The following is a 17,336-nucleotide window of genomic DNA, read 5'->3' on the forward strand; positions in this document are numbered from 1 at the left end:
GGACTTTGAAACAGAGAATGGTTATAAACCAGTCGTCGTGGCAACGGTATGTTTTTTCCTACAGTTGTTTATTATGCGGAATGCTGTCGCGAAATGTAACTTTAAACATCACTGAGAGTTCAATCCTCCCCTAATACGATGGTTGTTTCTGTTTCACTTTATTTCATTGTGCAGGACCGTGGTACAGACCCAATGCAACACTCTAGTTCCGCCACTGTCACAGTTGCAGTTCTTGACGTTCAAGACACGCCACCTCGTTTCACTTTCCATCCATATTCTGCAAACCTGGAGGAAAACAAACCAGTGGTGAGCTATTTTATATTTTACCTGAGAAAACCAACTTAGTGAATGAGTTCTTGCTATTCATTTGGAAGTAACATGTATTGACCTTTAACATTTGACCTATTACTGATAGGGTAGTATCGTGCTTGAAGTCGAAGCGTTTGATGGTGATACAGCTAACCGTCAAGACATCGAGTTTATGATTCCTGGTAAGATTTCAAAATAATTAATTCCTTTTCTTTGCCTGTTTCGAGTATATCTGAAGGTTAAATGCATATAATATCTCTCTACTGTAAAAATTGGTACTTTGACAGTATTTTTCATTATGGCAACACTCTAAAACTTACATTTCTGTTATACACATAGTAGGCAGACCATGTTTTAGATAAAGTAAGTCACGTACTTGCGTTTAGTTAAGACATTTTATACTATTAGCACTTTCTTCTGTAAAACCCATTTATTTTCTCCATTGTGTGTGAAACAATGTTTCCATGAGTCAGGTATCTCAATAAACTTGTTTGAGATTCTTTCTAAATTCTCTTAAAGTTTTGATATTTTCCGAGTGCGTGATGGTTTTACAGAAACAGCACAAGTTTAGTAGTGGGCGAAATTGCACAGTTGTGATGCTATTTCACAAACATCTGGAATTCTCTGGAGTTTTCTTCACATACGGTTTAATGTAACTGACAACAAGCACGTAGAACTAATTATCTTAGTGGCTGTCTAAACAATAACTTCATGCCCTTTCACAGACAGCACGGACTTCTGGGTCGAAACAGTTCAAAGTTTTTACTCGAAGGGGATAATTCGCACAAGTGTGGTGTTCGACAGAGAGACAATGACAGAAGATGAATTTCCAATTGTCTTCACTGTTGTAGTAAGTTATACCTTTTCTCTACATTGATAGATACACCGTCCAATCAGGAGAGTAAAATTGATTCTCCTTAACAAGTTTCCTACGAACTAGAAACTCGGGAAAATATAGGATTGTTTGGAAAAGAGTATGTATGCTCCGTGTAAAGTTAGACATTTTCACCAGTAAAATATTTCTAATATCCCTTTTAAAAGCTATATTTTCTTGTCAAATGTTGTAATTCTTTTCCTTTTAGGCGAAGGAAATTGACTTTTACAACCAGACCCTAAACGCCACCACCAGTTCAACAACAGTTGCTGTCATGATCGACGATGTCAATGATATGCCGCCAGTATTCGAGAAGGAGCACTATTTTGGAGATGTCATGGAACAATCACCGCAGCATTCAGTAGTTGGAAATATTGAGATACAAATTGACGATCCCGATGAGGTTGGTACTTTAAGGGGCATAGATCATCCTTTGCGCGTTTGTCCTCTTTTTATACACAAACATTTATTTTTTTATGTTTATGGTTTATATTGGTGTTCACACAGTACGACAAACATTTATGTTACTTCCGTGCAGAGTCGGTGTAGCGGAAGTTTTGATTGTAACGAAATCCAAGTTGATTTGCTTACATCTAATGAAAGTGTGAGTTCAGATATTGCGAGACTGTAGGAATCAGCGACTTGACGGAGGTCAGTGTGTTTTCTCGTCCTCACGCGCACAGACCTAGGTCAACTGTGTAGGCATGTTTTTTTACCTCACTCGGGTAAAATGAAAAAAACAGTGACATTGAGCTACGGATTGCAGATAGAAAATGTTATAAGTTTAATATCTGTGGGATCATAACTACGCCAAAATAGCGTACAGTTCTAACAGTTTCATTTTTCGTCATGGTGCTGCATTGCAGCACCACCGCTGCATGTTAATATCCTTCTTTAGTCATGTCATGACGGCGGGTGAATTTGAAGATCTCAAGAAAACAACAATTTATAGCCTGATGACATACCTTTAGTATCGTTATTCTACGCAGGACAAAACCCCAAGTACTTTGGAATATATTGTATGATAACAGTTCCTTTCCAGATACATCAATTCCACGTTGAGAGCACTGAGGGTTTATGGGAGTGGTGGTGCCATTTTTGCCAGGAAATATGTCACGAAAACGCCTGCCTTCGTAAATTGTGGTTTAAGTCAGCCTTTAGACAGAGTCAATGATGTGGCATTGTACTTTGATTCTGATTTTTGATAGAAAAGTGAGCAAAAAATAGCTAAAACCCCTCTAAATTTCCATTCCTTTAACACTCGAGTCTGACTGACCAGAGACGTTCCAGTGCGAATCGGCGACATCATATTGTTCTCGTTTCATTTGTTGAAGGAATCCGAACCTTTTGTTTATATGGGGTACACGAACAAGGTCAGATAATACATATTATTACATGCCTCGTATATCGAACGTCGCGCGCTCCATAGGATTCAATGGTAACTCGCCGATGACGTCGCAGGCCGCATCGTCATCACTGGACTGAACGTGAACCGGAACTATTTTCAACTTGAAAACTTTTGGATGTTAAAGTCTTGAAATTTCATGTTTGCATAGAAAGTCCAGTTTTTGGAAAATTTCGCATAAAAATATTGATAAACCGCATAACAGTAGTTTAAATATATCAATGCGCCATTCGATGATGAAAATCGTTCTATTTTTAACCGTTTATCGTCTAAAATGAAAATAAAGCGTTTGACTATAATTTGCCAATAAACGTAAATATTTTTGGTGCAAACTGAGTAAGAGAGACATGTAATAAAAACATTATAGCCCAAACAAGGGACTATGTACCCTCGGGGCAGGAGACCATTTGCCCTCCTTACGTCGGGCAAATGGTCATCTACCCTCGGGCACATAGTCCCATGTTTGGGCTATAATATATAAATGTGGGATGTGCAAATTGTTTCTACAAACATGTACAAATGCGTCATATACTTTCAGTAAAACAAGAGCATAAATAAATTTGTACAATGGTGAAATTGACATGGCAAACCACTAGTTATGTATTTCATATATCTTATATATCAAAAATGAATATAAAATATAAAAAACCTAAAGTATCCCTCTGTACTTTCACTTCGATTGAAAAATGCCGAACTGTGGATATTTAAACAGCAACTATCACCCTGAGGAATCCCGCAGACGACATTTGTTTTCTAAGGGACAATTGGCGATAAATTTGACAAGAAATATGATGAGGAAAACTATGTTGTATCTAACGTTTTGATATAAGTATAAATAAAGCCTTACATGCAGCTCACATAGAAAATGACAAGTGTCAGCCTTCAAACATGTTGGGAGCTGATTAAAGACGTGTCCAAAAAGTTGCCATTTTCCTAAAAGGAAGATCTAAAACGGCCATTTACACACTACCTTCAGATTGTGAGGGAAAGAAGGGGGTTGATTATAAAGCAAGGCAAATACATAATGATGAAAGCGCTGAGAATTAATGGCTGTGTCAGCTTTTCCACGGTTCCTTTTGTAGCAATAGGAATAACAATACCATTTACATAAATGTAACATGTGATACCACTCTTTGAATCCATGTTTTGAAATTGCTTCTCGTATCAAGTCTTGTGTGCACGTCATAACTAATGACAATACTGCAATGGCATGTTCTTGCATTTCTGCATAGAAATAAATGGAATTTGGTAACATTATATCCTACATATGGGAAGCCTTCTACCTTATAATTTCAAAGTGAAACGTTATGACGTTTTCGATAAGTTGGTTCTATAATTTACCAAAATTGCTCCTTGCCAATATTTACCATGTATTGTGGAAGTATAGGCAAATAGTTCTGATAGCAGATTCACAAACATAATAAATATTAGTAATAGTGAAATAATCAGTACGGACCGCAGTTCTGTTGATGGACTTTAAAAGCTGCAATTAAATTCTTTCATACGTCCAGAGTATCAAAGAATACATGTACTGTTTGCTGGATTCTGTTTCAGTTTGATAATGGTCGCTTCCGAATTCAAATACTTGAAGAGGGTGGCATTGCTGATCAAGCATTTTATCTCTCACCTGAAACTGCTCTCAATAAAGCGTATGTGGTTATAAGGGTGCGAAATGAGTTGTTGTTGGACTATTCAAAACACCAAAGCTTTCACTTCAAGGTTAGTTTATTGAATGTGATAGAACGCATTTTATATGTACACTTGTATGTTGTATGGTGTGTATACTATTCTGCCTATTTTGTTGATTACAAGCTTAGGTTAGGCGTTAAAATTATTTTCACCCACAGAATCAGGTACTTACCGATATTGAATAACTTGCGTTACAGATGAACCGCGATACGGTATAGCCGGCTAAAAATATTGAACATTTGGACATAAAAGCCATGCATTCTCTGACATCATTGTGTCATATTGATCAGTGGAATAGGACAATTTTATTGACCAAATCTGGAATAGTGAGACACGCGGTAATACGTTGTTATGACACCGCAATAAAACATGACCAACTTAGACTTCATGATCAACTTCCGATGCAGTTATCGATTCAACAGGAACTCACCACCAGAAAGTTTGAATTAATTTGTTAAATGCACTAATCAACAAGGAGTTGCACTGTGCATTCATTGTGATATGGAACGGCAACAAGCACGCTGGAGGCATACGTAAAACTCTTTGCACTGAGCTGATCTAAAAAAATCTGCAATTTGTTCAGTTTAATAGTACAGTTAACCTGCAGGCACGGTTTGATGTAAGGTTCAGCGAACCCCGAGCAGACTCGGAGCGAACAAGTGGTGAACTACTCTGTTACATTGGAAAACCAATTAATGCATAAATTCATGCCATTCATTTGGAAGGTTCAGTGACAGTGACTAAGCTCGCAAATCATATCGAGTAGTGTATTTATTTATTTGGATGACGTATTCCATTACAAATGAAAAATTTGGAATAATACGTATAATTTGGACGTTGATTCTTCTTTCCACAGATCTTGGCAGAAGAAACCTCTACCGATGAGAAGTTCAAGAGCACTGCAGACGTAACCGTCAACGTTGATAAAGTAGAACGACCCTCTCAAGATCCACGCTGTGTCAGCGGTAATTCGCGTGTGAATCCTTCAGTTTGCTTTGAAGTTTTTGTTTTTATGTGTTTGGCACTGTTGTGGGATTTTGTCGGGTGATACTCTCTCGGACCTTTTGTGTACAAATTTGGTTAATTTATGGTCGATTTGAAGAGGATTGTGAAACTCTGAATATGTGAATCTTTATTAAGTATATTATCCCGGTTATTTGTATGTATAAACGAATCATTGAACGTGAATCAATTGGTTCTTCTGAACGAAATGTGAGAAGTATCGTATTAGAATCTGTACCATCCGTGTTTGGTTGTGATTGGTATTGCCCTGTTTAATCAGATAATAGTCATGTTTACACACAGACACAGACACAGACACACAGACTCAGACACACTGTATGTATATGTATATATATATATATATATATATATATATATATATATATATATATATATATATAGATGCAGGCTTTTCTGAGTTGTATTAGTTTCTTGATAGATATTTGAAATTTGCGAAGTTGCCACTGATTGCGCACTTCCTACTAGAAAGTCAGTGTACTCCCAATTTGTGTATCTTTTACCTTAAAAATAACAATGTCAAAGTACGGTATTGTGTAGGCGATATTTCTGAATAAATTTGAACGTTTTGTGTAATTCACATATGTTTGTAACAAAATAGAACCATTCCTTCTGTGCTAACGTAGTTTCTCTAAACACGTTTACAGAAATGTATTTTGGAAGTTCCATGACTTATTTTTTTAAGATTGTGAAATGTAATGTCAACGATGTTGGGTAATGCCAGTGAACCGATGCTGCGCCCATAAGTCTGTTTTTGGAAATTACCATACATTCGAACGTGCTTGGTGGCAAAATGTCAGTGTTACAAATGCTAACTCATCCTTTCTCAAAATCTTACGTAAACTTTCATATAACCAGGCGGTCGTTGACAGCATATCGTTGACGAATCATCAAATGCGAATTCATAATAAAAACACAAGAATATCAGCTTCAAGCTGATTTGCATAAACGCGAAGACAAATTGTTTTACAAGCCTGTTTTCATCTTATTGTGATATTTAACGGCAATGTTCTGAGACGTTACTTGATTAGCCAACATCACAATACCATCACGAATTGTGATATGTAAATGTAATCTCGTATGATCACTTCAATAATTGTTTTGAATTTATCACCGCAGATGTATTATTTTATCTTAAGCTTAGGGTAATTTTAAGGTATAATCTTCTATTGAAATTATACTAAGGTTTCATACAATTTAATCGTAATGTCGAAAGACTGGCCTTTTTATTATTATGAACGGACATATCTATATGAAGAGTTATCAAGGAAATAAAAATTCGTATTAATCATCTGCAAGTCTGTACTTTGGTTGATCTCTGCTATCCTGCTAGCTAAGGAACCGACAGGGCGAGTTCTCCAAAGCCATGTCATAGTGATGACTGTTTTTTTCAAACCGAGGCAAAAACGTTTTTAAAATACCGAGTGACATTGTAATTAACACTTTTATTTCCATGAGTAATCATTATTATTCTACGTTATCGGGATACATAATATGGCTCTTATTTTAGAAGCTCGTCCCTAATCAATCACGTTAAAAAATGTTTGAAAGCAGTCGAGGACACTCTGCACATGGTCATATGACAGGGCATTTTTCAGAAAATATTTCCATGGTAAATTCACTTTAAAAATACACTCTGACGTCACTTTTTCAAACCACTACCCTTTTCTATTTTCTTAGCATACGAATAGATCTTGCGAATCAGTTTTTTAGTGTTATAAATGTGTTGATTGCTGAGTAAACTGAATTTTCATATATTATGACATAACGAGAGATTTTGATATCCTATGGCCGATGGGTTTCCACGTTGAAAGCGATGATGCACACTTTGTCGTGTTACAACAAACTTTGCATCATTGCCGTGCACAATCTCGTAAAATATCGTGAAATGCTGAAATAGCCCACCAGAAATTAACGAAAATTCTTGCAAACCAAATATAATGCTATTTATTCGGATGGATTTCATTTCATAACACATAATTTTAAATCACGTGTGTACGATTGTCCTATTAACCGTATTCATCCTCTCCACGCACATATCCTAGCAGGACAGGCACCAACGATACGAGAACTTCAACAGTACCACAGCTATTACTCTCAATGCCATTCGTTTAGAATGCTGTGATACGTTTGACATATAATGTAAAATATAAGCCGTTTTCAAGTCTACGTCGACTTCCTCATTTCTTTGAATCAATGTTTCGTTTGTGTCAACATAGCATATTTGGACGCAAAATAATAATGGCATCGTGAAAAATTGGGAGAACAACTCAGAACGCTTGTTTTCTGAGTAAGTCTAAGTGCCGACACGAAAACAAATGTTATTTTTAAAATTTCAATTCGACCAGCCACAATAAATGATTTGACCCAACTTGATAATTATATCTTGTAAGCACTTGAAGCAAATTTCAGACAATAAAATCTACCTATCTGAGAGTCGCGGGAATACGTAAAACTCGAGTAATAGGTACCAAACGTACTTTTAGTGTTCTCATCATTAATATAATATTGCTCTGCATCCCTGCATCGAGCACTTTACCCCGCTGAGAAGATACAAACAAGTTTTGGTGTGTGTGTGTGTGTGTGTGTTTGTGTGTGTGTGTGTGTGTGTGTGTGTGTGTGTGTGTGTGTGTGTATATATATATATATATATATATATATATATATATATATATATAATATACAATATTACTGAAAGCCGTAGCAATATTAAGTTCTTAAAGTCAACGAGAAATCAATTTCTTTCACACCATGAGTTACGCTAGTTACGAATTTTGTTGTTCCGGGCTCTGAAATGATAAAGTTTGGTTATCTTGTATTTTAAACCCTAGAGCCATGAAATTTAAATGAAAATATAGATATGCGGGTAATTACGGCGTGCATAAGGTACTTGATAAAATCTTTATTAAATGCGTGTGGTTTTGCAGACCTTGCCTGTACGTTTCAAGCCCTTAATACGTCGTTTCGGTAACTGACATGCTTTGCGCCTGTTTTACGTTGGAATTTCACGGATCCAGGATCTTATCAGAATACATCATTTTAGTTTCGACATAAAGTAAACTGCCACTTCCGCACCGGTTGAAGTTTATTCAGTCGAAAACGTCAACATTGCCCCGGTGATATGCAAAGACTACATCTCACTGTTGACAGTGTTGTGCACGTGACAATCTTCGACAAATGAAAAACCAGTTTGTTGACTCCTTCTCCATCCGTATTCACGGCTTAAACGTCAGTTTTAGTTCTATTATCCAGTGTCGAGAATGAGTCACTTCTAGCTCAACCTGCCCTCGATGACCATGACAGTGTGAAGGAGAGTCAGTAGATTAGCGTTTTCTGCCGAAACCTCAAGGTGAGTGCTCGTTTTTCATATGAATTCATACGACATTGTTTTAGACAAAGGAATAGGGAGAAGATAATAGTGATTTAGATTTTAGAAAGAGTTTGACATCGTGATTTGTATATATTTCTTTTGGGTTGAATATTTGCAGAAACAGACAAATCAAGACACATATTAAGGTAAAGACCGACAAGTGTACTGCGAGGCAGAGATATACTATAAACAGACAGGGGCATGGGTTACGCATGATATGAGAGAAGACAGGTTTTCTATATCGGGTTCTGAGGAAGCGCGAACTCAATAAAAAGTGGCATCGGAGCCCAGTTCTTGCAGCCATCTTCGACGTTGAACTTCCATAATGGTATCGACGAAATTTGCTTATTAGAGGGCTAGCCCCTGCGATCACGCCATGTGCAATAATTGTTCAAGCGTATAGGTGCGTCTTTCATTTCGCCTGAAGTATTTGTATCCTCCGAGAAAAAATTATATTTAAAAATTCGAGCATTTGTTTCTAGTTCTCAGGCACGTATAATATTATAGCAGCAGCCATGAAATCTGTCCACGAAATACTTGCTCTCAAGCAATTTCTGATCTTAGCGAGGGTATTTCTTATAACAGCCGATAAAGAAGAAGCCCAAGCGCATACTCGTTATCACTTTCAGTCGGGGAAATTATATTCTTTCACCATGTGGGAACCTGGAATGGCGTCCAGTGGACGGACAAGGAGTTGAATTTGGTTGTTTGTAGGGGTTTTCTAGTGGGAGATAGCATATGGCAAGTTACGCTGTAGGAGGAAAGTATATTAAGAAGTTTTGTTATGGGGAAAATCAAAGTAGGAGGGGGCAGGAAGGGAGGACAGTTGCGAACAGCTGTCGCTTTCCGCTACAGCTTTTTACATGTAATGTATTTTACAGTGGCACATCAACATGTTAAAAAACTCATGACAATTTCATAGAAACGGCTGGTTAGATGTCACCATATATACGACTGTGCTATCAACAAAAAACGAGAACCAGACTATTCCATTGTCTGAGTAAATAATCCACAGTGATACGTCCACTGATAAAAGATGATTGAAAATATAAAAACAGAACTGAAATCGCCTGAATTGATGTACAAACCTCCTTGAATGATAGATAAAGCTCTTTCATCCAACCGAATTTGTTTCAAGTTGCTCCACAAAAAACAATATCTTCCGTTGTCATCTGATCTTTGTAGAGCTGGATGTTTAATCTGCCCAGCAAAACAATCCATTTGAAAGGCGCTTCTTCGAATTCGATAACACAGATCTTTTCAAACATTGTTGAGTTTACCTCCATGTAATAATAATTATGCCGCTTTGTTACATTCCTGAAATCTCAGATTAGTCGTTAGTACAAATGCTGATTCAACCTAAGTTGAATTTTGTATTGAAATTTAGTTAATGATTCAATTTTTATATTGTTGTCAAAACATGAGGCTTAACAGGTGTGCAATTTTTTTGTAATAAAAAATCATTTTCAGTCGGGATTGATTATAAAGAAAGCAAGACTATGGTTTTGCAATATTTCTGCGCTGACGCTTTGCGCGTTACTTGATGTCAAAGTTACCTTATCAATATTATAAGACAAAGGTACACTGAAAAGGTTAAGAATTACTGACAAAAAAACGAGTTAAGCTCAATTTTTTTATGAACTTCAGCGAATATAGATGGAATAAAACAAGAGCTCTATAGAAAAATCTCGTGTTTTGATATTTAAGAAATCAACTTAAGTTCCAATTTTGATCGGTGGCGGAGCTTTATAAATATCACATATATTCTGTCCGTCATCTCATCGTGCTGTGCTGTCTGTTGCATTAAGCTTACGACTCAAATGGGCGTTGTCGGAAAATTTTGTAGCAGCCCTCACTATTTTTGTTCTGAGATATCGATAGCAAAGTATTTTTTCGCGATAATATGGTTCAAATGATTCAAATGTTAAAAACAGTTGCGATATCAACATTGTGTTGACACGAAAAAATTACGATTTGTTCACGAAGCTAATAATTGGTCTCGTCTGCGTCAGAGGCAAGAAATACAGAATCACAGCACCATCACAGCGACAGTGCACCCATGGCATAGACTGTGCTAACAAATCCTTTCTAGTTTAAGTATTCAACTGTAAGCCCGACTGCTATATTCCATATTTGTGAAACTGTTTAATAATAAAAAAACCGAAACACCAATTAACTTCGTATGATGCAAACGTCATATAAGTTTACCTTAAAGTCTGCACTTGATCAATTAAAGATCAATAATCAACAAACTTCCGATCAATTTAAAAAAAGATAGCCAATTTCATTAAAAAGCATTTCGAACCAAATGTTTAAAAATTAACTTGAAAAATCTTTAAATTGATTCTATATTCCGCCGCAGGTTTTTTTGTTGTTGACAGAGATCTTTGCTAGTTTCAGATTTAAGATAAGTGTTTGTAAAATATTTACACCAGGATATTGAAACCACACCTTGCTAAAAATGATAGCCATACCTAATCTGAAATACACTCACATAACCGTGAACACTTTTTATAACAGGCTACTCTTTCACTACAGTGGATGATGTCACAAGCCTTTTCTCTGGTAGATAGTACATTAAAGTAAATTCATATTTTACTTGTGATGGTATGATTTTACACGAGGTAATTGGACCCGCCTGTTTGATGTGCAATTTCGGTTGACGTAAAATCTCGTGATATCATCGAAATATGTCGATTTAAAAAACTGACGTTGGATGGTACACAAAGGACATCAAAGGTCGATTTATACAGTTTTCAAACTATGATGGTCCACTGTGTACAATACTTGACGATGGTCACAATTCGTGACACAAGCCATAAAGCACGGGGACGGAAGTGATTCTAGATCTGAAGTGCTCAGACATTCCAGTGTTTCTTTATCGACTTTTTGGGACACTAATAACCAACATTCAAGTTCCAATGCTTTTCAGGGCATAAATATAATGAACATGTCTTTGAATGAAAGGCAGAAATGTCATCATAACCATGTCTTGATCTTGCCTGTATGAACACAAAACGACAACGCCTTTGCTACTGAAGTACACCTGGAACTCTGCCATTTTCTGACGTTCGAGTATGTGTTTGTCCGGGCTTCTATACACAATACCCGAGAACATTTAAAATTGGGAACAGAAACAATATGTTGACGTACTTGTTGAAATTCTCATGTTGTGAAACTGTGCTCGATGCATTCAATCAAGTAAAGAATTTTTCTGTTAACAATTTTCTATATTTAAAAACTAGAGATAACGCAAAGTTTGCAGACATAATAGACCTGGGCCCAAATTTCTTATGCTCGACCGAAAAAGGCAGTTCCTATAATTAGCTTCACATACGCATCCGTTTTTTAAGTTGTTGCCAATTGGAACTTTGGTAGTTTCGGGTATGAAGAATTCATTTTAGGAAACATTTTCAGATAGGTTCAATCGCGCTTCGCTTCTGAGTTAATAAATGTGATTCTACCAAGAGACTGGAGTTTTGGACGCGATATGAGAGGTTTATTGTGGGAGATGAATTTTTGAGTAACACTGCTTTGACGAAATATACCAGAAATGTTAAAAGTAACCCTAAAGTATCGTCAGAATACTTAACATGTAACAGTGTTTTGATGCCTCGTACAGCAGTTGTCGAAATTCACGATATAAACAAAAGCACAATGGTTTTTGGTATTTTTTCAAAATATCGCCCTCTCAAAAATAGCTCTTATCTTGAAAAGTCTTTGGGAAGATTGAGTAAAAGTTAAAATTGTTCGTTAGGGGCGCATTTTATCTTACGGTCGTACTGTTTTTCAGTTAGCAGAAACTGTATTATCCCAGTCAACACGGTTAAACACGGATAGATGATTTTATCTATTTGCATCTTTTTCTTCAATAAGATGGTTAGAAATCAAATGCAACATGTCAAAGTAACATGATTGGAACTTATTCGGGATAATTGGATGGTGAACTGATTTCAGTGTAATCTGCAAATGTAAGCTCATCTGCTTTCCTTTTAAGTTATAAACTTGTTTTTATGAGTAATTTGTTATATTGCAACATTCAGCTACATTGCACCTAACACTATTGAGAAATTTGAAAAATATGAAGTTCCAATTATCCAAAATTAGTTCCAATCGTGTTAAGTGCTTACCAATATGTGGTTACAGAGCGCTTTTCAAACATTTGCGACGAACGGACAACTAGGATTTTTAACAACTAATTAAGTTTCTCATATGGCAGGCAAAAGACACCTTAGAAGTACGACGCAATAAGACTACCATCAACAAACCTGCAACGTGTGATCGGAGACATAAGCGCTGCGTATCGCCCGATATGAAGTGAAATGGCGAGGCGCTAAAGCCTGAGTACCTAGTCTCCGGTTCTGGAAAACACTATTGTTGTATATCTCCTATCAGTAACCGGGACATTAAATGGGCCAATTATTGACCATTTTCATGTAATATTACAGCAATTCTCCCGATTTCCACTGCCATTATGGCGCGCTAGCGCGGCTCGAGACTCGTTTTCAAAATCCTTTGCAACTGCATGTACGAGAGCGCGAGATAGCTCCTGGCAGTCATCCAATGGGTTTCTCGGAACCAGCCGATAGAGAATGCGATGTGGCACCCGTAATAGTCACCGCGCCTAGAAACGGTCAAAAGAACGGAACAGGCGTTCTGTAGGGCTTTTAACGTCAGCAAAAATCTATTTTGTTTCTGATTGCAGATGTATGATTAATATCTATGAAAGATTTTGTTTGCCGATTGTGTTTAAGACATTATTAAAATCTTCATTTCCCTATATTTATGATTTAAATCTCGTTCACTTTTCATAAAATTGCTCAGTAAGATTTTCGATAAGTTCACCAAACAAGGAGGGTTTCGGGGACGGTTACGCCGTAGACCGTAGAAGTTTTTCTCGAGGGTCTATGGTTACCCCCATCCCCCGGATATTTACCTCCCGGGCGGGTCCTTTTCGCCGGTTAGTGCTGGCGTTAAGGACAGGGTTAGGAGATATCTGAAGGGTACAGGGTTAAAATCTCCCCCCTTGTCTTAAGGAAGCTGTATTTGTTCGGAACAAAGGGCATGAGTAAATGATTTTGGAGTGCTCCATGGATGCAAATTATTATTGATTATCATCGTGTTGCAGACATTGTATCGACATCTTAATTTTCTGTATTCAAACAATTTATGTATGGCATATCTTATAAGAATAGTTCGGTGAATGTGAATGTCACTGGTAAAAGCTTTACGTTGAATCTAATGTAACTCTTTTGTAAATGGTAGGAGCTATGTCAAGAGCTTTTATTCGTCCATTAAAATTGTATCTTCCATAAATTTGAATTACTTGAACACTTCAATCTCTGTTACAACGCAATTTCTACGCTTCACTTCCATTACAGGTAAAACGCAGCCCCATCTGTCGCTTGTGAGTCTTAGATCGCTTGGTTGCATAATAACTTCACAGACTACAAAAAGTGGACTCTTTCAGTAATATGACAGAACTCCATGGTCTCGAGTGCAAAAAGGAGGACACAAATGCCAGAGATCACCTTTATATAATAAAGAAACAGTGATTGCTGTTTGTTTTGTTTTGTTGTTGCTAATTTGCATATCAGCTTGTAAAAATATAAATACGGGTTTTATTTTTTCACGTGCAACATGGATTACGACAATACGTACATGTGTAATAATAATCCTTACTATCATATTTAAGTTCATGTTGTGTATACATTACAGGTATCAAACCAATTCAAATATATTATATGTCTCTGTGTTTTCCTCTTTTCACCAAATGCTTCTGTTAATCAAATTTGTTGATCATTATTTTTCTATATTACAATATTCCCGCCATGCAATCCCCGGCCGAGTTGTGACACACTCTCTTAACGTCGAAAAATTAAATATGTGGGAATATTACCTGTCAACACTTATGTCATTGATATCAACAACATGTGCTTTTGATTCCCCATTCTTCCTTAGAAATGAGATGATACGGTGAATATTTTTACAACTTCACCTGCTATAAAAGCTGTTCTTATCTCCACAGAAGATAAGCTGTCGCTGGGGTTTCTGTTCTCCTTCAACGATTTCAACAAGCGGTTATGGCGAAATACTGCCTACACAACGCGGCATCTTTCGTGATGGTAGTCGTGGCCTATTTGACGTCAGGTGGATTGGACAACAACATTTTCGGTTCGTTTTTTAGCTCACATTTGGTTATACCAATGTGAGTTTATCGTATAAGCTGAAGTCGATGGCGTCTGTATGTATGTGTGTATGTATGTATGTATGTATGTATGTATGTATGTATGTATGTATGTATGTATGTACAGTATGTCCGTCAACATCAAAAACATGCAAACCGCTGCAAGTTTCAGCTTGGTATTGGTGTGTTGATGCATCCTGGGTTATAGATGGGATTTTGTTCAAATGAAGTCTGCATTGCCAAAATTATGCAAATGAGCTTACAAAATGTGAAAATGGTCAAGAATTAATAACTCAAGAACTGCTCTTTTGATTGCTCTGAAAATTTGTGTGTAAGTACCTTAGGTGAACCTTATACAGTTTTACAAATATTGTGAAGATATCATTAATTTGTATTTTTGCTGAATTTTTTGGTGATTTTTGTCATTTTCAGTAAAAATTCTTCTTCTCTGAAACCGCCAGCCCAATGGCTCTCAAATTTGGGTTGGATCTTTGCGAGGGTGTTACTCTTCTAATTTGTTGAAATTATGACAAAATTGGGAAAATACTATTTTGGAGCGATTTTGTCATTTTTGGTCAAAAAATCTTAAAAAGTATTTTCTTTTTAAAACCCCTGGACAGACAGCTTTTATATGTGGTATACAGACGTACAGAGATGACAATAGTTAGATATGTGGAAATTGTCCTGAAATATACAAATTTGTATTTTTAAGACAATATTGTCATTTTTGGTCAAGAAAACTTGTTCTCAAAATTACTTGTTTGATAGCTTTGTAATTTGGTATAAAGTCCCGGGGGATGTTATTAGACAAAGTGTTGGGAAACCCGAAATTTGTATATTTTAGGTAATTTTCTCAGTTTGTGACCTTAAATGACCTACACCAACCCAGGATATGTTGTGAGACAGTTTGAAGGCTGTGAACATAATTTTTATCATATTTGGTATCAATTTGTAGGAAATTTTGATCCAGAAAACAAAGTTGAGGTGAATTTTTTCATTGCGGACCAATTTTGCAACTTTTCTATGTAAGACATACAAGAACTGATGACAAATTTGGATCCAGGATAATTCCAGATGTCGTAATCACCGCCCACAGTGGGAGGCATTTCACTATCTGTAACTAACTTAAGTGCTGTTTACATTAGAATGATAACACTCATCCAATTAAGTAAAACTCCCCAAGGTTTTAAATACATTTCCTGTCATCTGGCGTTATGTAATACCAAGGGATGGAACATTTGATATTCAGGAGGGGCTAGGGTCTAGAAGATTGATGAGGTAGCATTACTTTTTTACCAGATCCCTTGTACATTTTTTTACCCGCTCCCACCTTTTCTTTTTATCAAGCCTTCTCTGTCTATTTTTTGTTGTTGACATTTGCTTATGTATTTAGGATCTGCTTGTCCCATTGCTATAGAAGTTGATATGCATGTTCCTAAAGATGAACTCCAGTACCTAAGTTGGAGACCTTATTTGCTTTTGACATTCTTGTTTTTCCTGGTTTAAATATTTCTCAAATGGACACATTTCAAACCAAATGTGAGCACACTGTCCTTGACGGTATTTTTTGATTTCAGGTTCAAACACAGCTGGTGACGTGACATGACGTGACGCATCGTGTTGTAATCGTAGATACTTGCACATTTTGTCGCATGGTAACATACCAAATGCTGGTTTAGCTGCAAATGATTGTTTTGTGAGGAAAACTGTGCGTTTAAGTATCTCTGTAATAATTATTAAATATTACAAGGCCACTCTTAGACCTTTATGTATTCAATATCAGGAATAATCGTAGGTGGTTTCCCCGGAATCATTTGGTATTCATGTTGTGAGATTTGGGATTGACTTCTTCATTGACTGTAAATTACATTCACAAACTGACATAGATCTAGAGGGCATAGTTATTATGTCATTGTTGTCTAAAATAACAAATCAAAAGATGTTTTACTCCTAACTGAAGGCAAAGTTGTGACAACTGCTAACATCCCTATATAAACATTTATCTCCACATAGCGGAAGCCAACCAACCACCTTATTTCGTACCAAAAGATAATAGCAGTTACTACAATATGGACGGCGAAGAGATTTTCGAGGGAAGCTGTAAGTCTGTGCTTGTCTTTCTGATAAGGCTACCTTAAAAAAAATATTTGTTTAGCGTCCTCAAATCTTCCTGAAACCTATCCTTCCAAATGGTTTAAAAATAGTTAAATAACACAATGTAAAGGAGTATTTTCATTTTCCGCTCGATTTATTTGTCAGGGTCCAGGGAAGAGCGTTGTCATATAAATGATACCGTCAACCAAGTGTGTTTTCTCAGTTTTGCACACAAATCAACAAGCCATCGGTCAGCAAAGTATCTTATCTGATTATGTATGGGATAAAAATCAAAAACAAATATACAGGTTATAATAACATGTCATATAAATAACATGTCATATAAATAACTTTTGAGGGGAAGCATTATGTTAAATCGACAGAGAGG

General features: G+C 36.5%; 1 protein-coding gene and 1 long non-coding RNA gene across 2 annotated transcripts in view; both read left to right on the forward strand.

The window, feature by feature from the left end:
- The window catches only part of LOC139122813 (cadherin-related family member 1-like), a 62,720-nt gene extending 57,116 nt beyond the window's left edge, over nt 1-5,604 (forward strand). The window contains exons 10-14 of the mRNA XM_070688576.1: nt 416-491; nt 1,035-1,159; nt 1,392-1,586; nt 4,143-4,307; nt 5,134-5,604. Coding sequence (XP_070544677.1) covers nt 416-491; nt 1,035-1,159; nt 1,392-1,586; nt 4,143-4,307; nt 5,134-5,325 — 753 coding nt within the window. The 3' untranslated portion in view covers nt 5,326-5,604. The remainder of the gene's footprint in view (nt 1-415; nt 492-1,034; nt 1,160-1,391; nt 1,587-4,142; nt 4,308-5,133) is intronic.
- A 2,951-nt stretch (nt 5,605-8,555) lies between these two features.
- Nucleotides 8,556-16,947, forward strand: LOC139123188 (uncharacterized). The gene is made up of 3 exons (XR_011549617.1): nt 8,556-8,646; nt 14,696-14,841; nt 16,868-16,947. It is a non-coding gene; the product is annotated as an uncharacterized lncRNA (long non-coding RNA).
- The last annotated feature ends 389 nt before the right edge of the window (nt 16,948-17,336 follow it).

Source organism: Ptychodera flava, chromosome 22 (genome assembly GCF_041260155.1).
Source record: "Ptychodera flava strain L36383 chromosome 22, AS_Pfla_20210202, whole genome shotgun sequence".
NCBI lineage: Eukaryota > Metazoa > Hemichordata > Enteropneusta > Ptychoderidae > Ptychodera > Ptychodera flava.